Source organism: Oncorhynchus tshawytscha, unplaced genomic scaffold (assembly GCF_018296145.1).
Source record: "Oncorhynchus tshawytscha isolate Ot180627B unplaced genomic scaffold, Otsh_v2.0 Un_contig_785_pilon_pilon, whole genome shotgun sequence".
NCBI lineage: Eukaryota > Metazoa > Chordata > Actinopteri > Salmoniformes > Salmonidae > Oncorhynchus > Oncorhynchus tshawytscha.
The window spans coordinates 140,484-147,992 of record NW_024609721.1 but is presented as its reverse complement, the minus strand read 5'-3'; the positions used below and the strand labels follow the sequence as shown (position 1 = coordinate 147,992).

At 39.2% G+C, this 7,509-nt stretch overlaps 1 protein-coding gene across 2 annotated transcripts in view; it reads left to right on the top strand.

The window, feature by feature from the left end:
• Positions 1-380: 380 nt before the first annotated feature.
• The window catches only part of si:ch211-161h7.4 (serine/arginine repetitive matrix protein 2), a 48,105-nt gene continuing 40,976 nt past the window's right edge, over positions 381-7,509 (top strand). The window contains exons 1-3 of one of the 2 annotated variants that reach the window (XM_042317254.1): positions 381-700; positions 888-931; positions 6,229-6,296. In XM_042317254.1, coding sequence (XP_042173188.1) covers positions 677-700; positions 888-931; positions 6,229-6,296 — 136 coding nt within the window. In that variant the 5' untranslated portion in view covers positions 381-676. The remainder of the gene's footprint in view (positions 701-887; positions 932-6,228; positions 6,297-7,509) is intronic. The other variant, XM_042317253.1, reaches the window with a different exon arrangement.

Below are 7,509 nucleotides of genomic sequence, written 5' to 3'. Positions count from 1 at the left end.
CATAAACAGAAAATTATTTTAGAGGCATTGAAGGAAATCTGCACTCACAGGGCCCCTGAGCCTGTAGGGAGGTGACTTGAATAGGTATGTGACTGAAGGAGTATGATGGTTTTATTTGTATGTATCAAAAAAAGTGATATTTTTGTCAAAATATCCCTGACTATTTTCCTTGAAAGTACATGTCACGAATTCAAAGCTATACGATATTACAGAAAACACGTTCATTATCTCTCAACTTGGAAAATATTTGTAACGTTGTACTTCTTGATAACGTAATTCATGTTGTTTTTTTAGCTGACACCCATTCGCTCATTGAAGGAGTGATCGCCCTGTCCCGGAATGCACCGCGTATCTTGACGCATGGGCAAGTGGGTAATGTGTTTTAGTAGAATGTAATGCAGTTTCCGGGACTACAGAGGCAGTGTTTGAAGTTAACGCGGGCAATTCTTTTTTTTGTGTGTCAACAACGTCTTCGGCCTTGTAAACATCGATATATATTTTTCACGAAATAAGGATACGTGTATATGTTAACTTGATGGCAAGTTTAGTTTCAGCGTGCAAATAAAACCCTCCTTTTTCACTAACTGGGAGAAATGGCGGTCGGGCTGTACTATGCTAGCTAGACCGATTTATTATCACGCTAACGGGCTAAATACATTTGTCTACACGGACAGAAATGGACTCCAAATACCCAAATCTGGTAGCTATTTATTTTCGCTAAGTAATGACAAGCTACGTTTGGCTAGCAAACTAACATTACAGAAAAATGTGCCATATGCACTGAAAAACTAGCTAACGTAAATTACTTTAGTTAGCTAACTTGCTAACAACGTTAACTATCCCAGCTGATAATCATGACTACAAAATGTCAATCTATCTCTTCACAGACGAGACCTCAGAAGAAGCGCCGGTACTTCTCCATTAAAACGAGGTAAGAAACTATTCTAGGTAACTCGGTATAGAGAAATGGTAATGGCGTATTTTTGTAGGTATTAACTCTGCCTTGGTTCGTTCGTTGGACAAAGCCTATGAGGAAAATAAATGTGTTTTTGGAAAAACGCCGAAAATAAGGTCTGTCAAGTTGTTATACGTTTGGTTCTATGAGAATCTTAAATCAGCTAACGTAACTGAGTTTATAATTTATGTAATAATTAAACAAATCAAAGGCTTCGTAATCCAAAGGTAATGTTAACTATGCGATCATAGCAGTCAGAATAACACGTATAAAATGTCCTAAATTTGTTAATTTGGAGGCGAAAGAAACATGTTTAGGGGAGGTGATGGTTAGCAGAGTAGACTACTTGAAAAAGGAGAACTGCACACTAGGAGCTCAGATGCAATAATTGAATAACCTAATAACCAACGTTTTGACAGACAAGCGGTCTTCATCAGGGTATGATGACAAACACTGCCCATCACTAGTTTTTCTAGTGTCAAAACACACACAAGTGTCTAATCATGGTGGGATGTGGCCTGATATCATTGGTTAATTCTCAGATATAAGAAGAACATAAACACATGAATGGATAGCATACGATAATAGATACAATTTGGATACATAGGCCTACAAACATTTACAATGAATAGCAAAATTACAATAATCACAAGAATGGCTTCAGGTCAAAGTCTACATTGAGACTGACAGGAGCAAGGGTCTTTAAATTAAAGATCCAGACAGCTTCTTGTTTTAACAATAAATTGTCGAGGTCAACCCCCTCTCCTAGGGAGGGTGACATGTTCGATGCTGATATAACGTAAGGACGAAATCGAGTGGTTCGCTTCCAAAAAGTGGGCCGCAACTAAATCGTGTTTTTGCACCTAATGGTGCATCCCTTGATGTTATGCAAAGAGGCACTAAGTTTGAAGGTAGGCCTTGAAATACATTCACAGGAACACCTCCAGTTGACTCAAATAATGTCAATTAGCCTATCAGAAGCTTCTAAAGCCATGACATCATTTTCTGGAGTTTTCCAAGCTGTTTAAAGGCACAGTCAACTGTATGTTAACTTCTGACCCACTGGAATTGTGATACTGTGAATTATAAGTGAAATAATCTGTCTGTAAACAATTGTTGGAAAGATTACTTGTGTCATGCACAAAGTAGATGTCCTAACCGACTTGCCAAAACTATAGTTTGTTATTAACAAGAAATTTGTGGAGTGGTTGAACAATGAGTTTTAATGACTCCTACCTAAGTGTATTTAAACTTCTGACTTCAACTGTAAATCCACAGAGCGATTAACGAATTTGTTTGGCAAATTAACTAGTTGTCTTGAAGTTATATAACAACATTCCTTCTTTGTTTTGTATTATTTAGTCCAAATGTGGCATGATTCCATTATTTGTATCACTTTCATAGGGACTTTAACTTTGAAGGTGAACTGCAAATTCCACTATTTTGGCTCATCCTTATTTTGGCTAGCTTCACATAAGCCTAGCTAGTCTCTTTTAGAATCTAAGCGTGAAATACTTACTCTCGTCTCTAACATGTAGGCTCAGCAGTCCAGAACAGTCCTATTACAAGTCAGTGTTGAACAAAAATGTCTTTATTTACTTTACTATGTACACAGAGTACCAGTACAGAGTCAATGTTACAGGGGTATGTTTTATTTAGATACAATACCAATTAAAAGTTTGGACACACCTACTCATTCAAGGGATTTTTTTTCTTTTTACTATTTTCTACATTGTAGAATAACAGTGAAGACATCAATAGTATCAAATTACACATGTAATCATGTAGTAACCAAAAAAATTATTAAACAAATCAAAATATAGCAAAATTAGCCACCCTTTGCCTTGACAGCTTTGCATATGCTTGGCATTCTCTCAACCAGCTTCACCTGTAATGCTTTTCCAACAGTCAACTGCACTTGAAGACATTTTTTGGATTGACTGACCTTCATGTTTTAGTAATGATACTGTCTTTTCTCTTTGCTTATTTTAGCTGTTCTTGCCATTAATATGGACTTGTCTGTTACCAAATAGCGCTATCTTCTGTTTACCACCCCTACCTTGTCACCCCACAAATGTTTGGCTCAAAAGTATTAAGAAGGAAAGAAATTCCACAAATGAACTTTTAACACGGCACTCCTTTTGGTTGAAATGCATTCCCGGTGACATCCTCATGAAGTTGGTTGAGAGAATGCCAAGTGTGCAAAGCTGTCATCATGCATCACCGTGCTTCTACACCTGCATTGCTTGATATTTGGGGTTTTAGGCTGGGTTTCTGTACAGCACTGAGATATCAGCTGATGTACGAAGGGCTATATAAATAAATTTGATTTGATCAAGGCAAAAGGTGGCGACTTGAAGAATCTCAAATATAAAATATATATATTTTTTTGTTTAACACGTTTTTGATTGGTACATGATTCCATATGTGTTACGTCATAGTTTTGATGTCTTCACTATTATTCTACAATGTGAAAAATCGTACAAATAAAGAAAAACCCTTGAATGCTTAGGTGTCAACTTTTAACTGGTACATATAAACTAGGAATACATGTGTAGATGTGATGAGACAAAATACTCAGTGCAAAAGGGGGTCAAAGAAGATTGCTAAATAGCTAACTATTTTGCAGTCTTATGGTATGGGGTAGAAAGTGTTCAGGATCCTGTTGGTTCCAGATTTAGTGCATCGGTGTCGCTTGCCGTGCGTTGACAGAAAGTGTCTATGACTCGGGTGGCTGGAGTCTTTGACAATTTTTAGAGCCTTCTTTTGAAGTCTTGGATGGCTCAGCCCCGGTGATGTACTGGGCCGTACACACTATGCTTGGGTGGTATGCTCTATACCAGGGTATTTGGAAAAAGCCACCGGATGGTTTTCAATACCGTTAAATTGAATGTTATATCTAAGAAATAGTTTTGTAGGTATTTTCTTAAAATGTAGCTAAGGTTTGTTACACAACTTGACAACACTGCCAGTATTTACTGTTTGTAATTATTTGTCTGCTGGGCTATGTTCTCAAATAATCGTAAGGTATGCTTTCGCCGTAAAGCATTTATTAAATCTGACACCGTGGTTAGATTCACAAGAAGTTAATCTTTAAACCTATGTAAAATGTTTTGTTTTCTGAATTTTTGTAAGGAGTATTTCTGTATTTGAATTTGGCGCTCTGCAATCTCACTGGATGTTGGCCAGATGGGACGCTAGTGTCCCACATACCCTAGAGGTTAAGACACTTGCCAGCTAGTCAACGCATGCTCTGAATACGTGTCCTGGTAATCGGTCTGAATGATAACATGTTTAAAGGTCTTTCTTACATTGGCTACGAGATCAAACAGCAGCCCGGAACAGCTGGTGCTGTCATGCATGGTTTAGTGTTGCTTGCCTCGACGCAAGCATAGTAGTCATTTATCTCATCTGGTTGACCTGCGTCACTGGACAGCTCGCGGCTGGGTTTCCTTTTGTAATCCATGATAGTTTGCAAGCCCTGTCACAAGAGGTTGTAGCGGGACTTCTTGTAAGTGTCCGGATTAGTGTCCTGCTCCTTGAAAGAGGCAGCTCTTGCCTTTAGCTCAGTGCGGATGTTGCCTGTAATCCATGGCTTTTGGTTAGGATATGTACGTAAGGTCACTGTGGGGACCACGTCGTCGATGCACTTATTAATGAAGCCGTTGACTGGTGTCGTAAACTCCTCAATGTTATCGGATGAATCGCTGAACATATTCCAGTCTGTACTAGCAAAACAGTCCTGTATCTTAGCATCCGCTTCATTGGACCACTTCGTTATTGAGCGGGTCACTTGCACTTCCTGTTTGAGTTTTTGCTTGTAAGCAGGAATCGGGAGGATAGTTTTTGTCCGATTTGCCAAAGGGAGGGCGAGGGAGAGTCTTGTATGCGTTTCTGTGTGTGGAGTAAAGGTGATTGAGTTTTGTTGCCTCTAGTTTCACAGGCGACATCCTGGTAATTATGAGTTAAAACAGATCTGTTTCCCTGCATTTAAATCACAGGCCACCGTCTCAGGATTTGCATGTTGTTTGGTTCTGGCCTTATACAGCTCATTGAGTGCGGTCTGGTGGTAAATACAGCTATGTATGTTCTGCAGCTTGCCATGACGTATTCTTACTCTGGTGAGGAAAAACTTGAGACTTTCTAAACATTAGAGCTCATACTCCAGCTGCTATTAAAGGAACATCCCATAAATTATCTTTTGGAATTTGTTTCATTAGGCAATTGTTGACATAGTCCCAAAATGTTTTGCTTGAAAGTAATCAGGTTTTCAAGATATTTAACTTTCAAAATACAGATATCATTACCGTATGATGTATTTTGCATTCTAGGATTCAAAATGCATCATATGATTGTGCATCGAAAGACACACCCCTCCTCCCTTAGTCTTACCAGAGTCTGGTCGAGACGATGCGTGTAAAAACTAGAAAGATGTATATTATCCATGTCCTTGTTCAGCCACGACTCGGAGAAATAGAATATTACAGTCCTTCAGGTCCCGCTGACGGAATAGTCTCGAGCGGAGCTCGTCCAGTTTCTCTAGTGATTGTACGTTTGCCAATCGAAAGAGGGATAGAGGCAATTTATTTGCTCACCAACGTAGTCTCGCCGGGATCCTTGCTCATTTGCCTCTTGTGCCATCGCTTCCTCGTTCGAGTCCCGGGGATTAGGGTCTGTTCCAGAGTAAGCAGAACGTCCAGATCTGACGACTCTTTGAAGTAGAAATTGTCATCGAAATTGAGGTTTGTGATTGCAGTGCTGATGTCCAAAATCTGTTTTCGGTCAAATATATTTAAATGTTTTGTTTTATGAGATCAACACTTGCACAATATGGCAGAGCTTAATCAAACCACAGAATGAACATTGTTTCACGCAAGCAGCTGGCAAATTTCACAAGTTCTTTCAGCTGATAATAAGGAAAATTGCCTGGGTCGACTACGTTCGGTTACATTCTACTATTGTTTACAAGTGACACCTTATCGGCGCTGGAAAAAGTTGGGTTAGCAACATTTTCCTGTGGATACCCGATCTCAACCTCCTACCGTCAAAAGGACCAATAGCTCAGACAACCGGTAAAGGAAGTGTAAATATGATTATTTTCAACATTCTGGCTTGCAGAGACTTGCATATGTTTTTGCCAGACTTCTGGCTGAATTTGCATGGGGGAACCAGTCATCAGGTTGTCATACATTGATTATACTAATGTTAACCATCGTCATAAATACTAGTAAATAAAAACTGCTTTCTATGTTGATGTTCTTCTGTTCTGTCAGCGCATCAACCATGAAGGGAAATGCCGAACTGGACATCGATGACTCCAATACTTGGTTCAAAAACTTGGGTAAGAAATATACTCACTTTAATATTCGTCCTCTCACATGTTGTCAATGGAAACGAAGATTCCTGACCAAAGTCACGTATAAAGGAGGTTGAGATGGGGGCTCCCGAATGGCGCAGTGGTCTAAGGCACTGCATGTCGTGCTAGAGGTGTCACTACAGACCCTGGATCGAGATTGGGCTTTATCACAACTGACCGTGATCGGAAGTCCCATAGGGTGGCGCACAATTGACTCAGTGTTGTCCGGGTTAGGGGAGGGTTTGGCCGGGGTAGGCCATCATTTTAAATAAGAATTTGTTCTTAATAACTGACTTGCCTAGTTAAATAAAACAAATGAATATACAGTTGAAGTCGGAAGTTTACATACACCTTAGCCAAATACATTTGAACTCAGTTTTTTCACAATTCCTGACATTTCATCTTAAAAATTCCCTTTCTTTGGTCAGTTAGGATCACCACTTTATTTTCAGAATGTGAAATGTCAGAATAATAGTAGAGAGAAGGATTTATTTCAGCTTTTATTTCTTTCATCACATTCCCAGTGGGTCAGAAGTTTACATACACTCAAAGGTAGGCCTTGAAATACATCCACAGGTACACCTCCAATTGACTCAAATGCGTAGCGTATCAGAAGCTTCTAAAGCCATGACATCATTTTCTGGAATTTTCCAATCTGTTTAAAGGCTCAGTCAACTTAGTGCATGTACATTTCTGACCCACTGGAATTGTGATACTGTGAATTATCAGTGAAATAATCTGTCTGTAAATAATTGTTGGAAAAATTACTTGTCATGCACAAAGTAGATGTCCTAACCGACTTGCCAAAACTAAATATGTGGAGTGGTTGAACAACGAGTTTTAATGTCTCCAACCTAAGTGTATGTAAACTTTTGACTTCCACTGTATGTATTATGTTGGTAGGCATTACCCAGTGTTCGACTTGCTCTTTGGAACCCAAGGGGCATGCAGCTCATATGTGAAGCTAGCCACAATAATGATTAGCCACATTAGTGGAATTTGTGTTTCGCCTTCAAAATTAAAGTCCCTTTTTTAAAGAAATGCAAATGGTTACAAATAGTCATGATCGGCTATGAAAAGCCAACTGACATTTACTCCTGAGGTGCTGACTTGCTGCGCCCTTGACAACTACTGTGATTATTATTATTTGACCATGCTTGTCATTTATGAACATTTTAACATCTTGGCCATGTTCTGT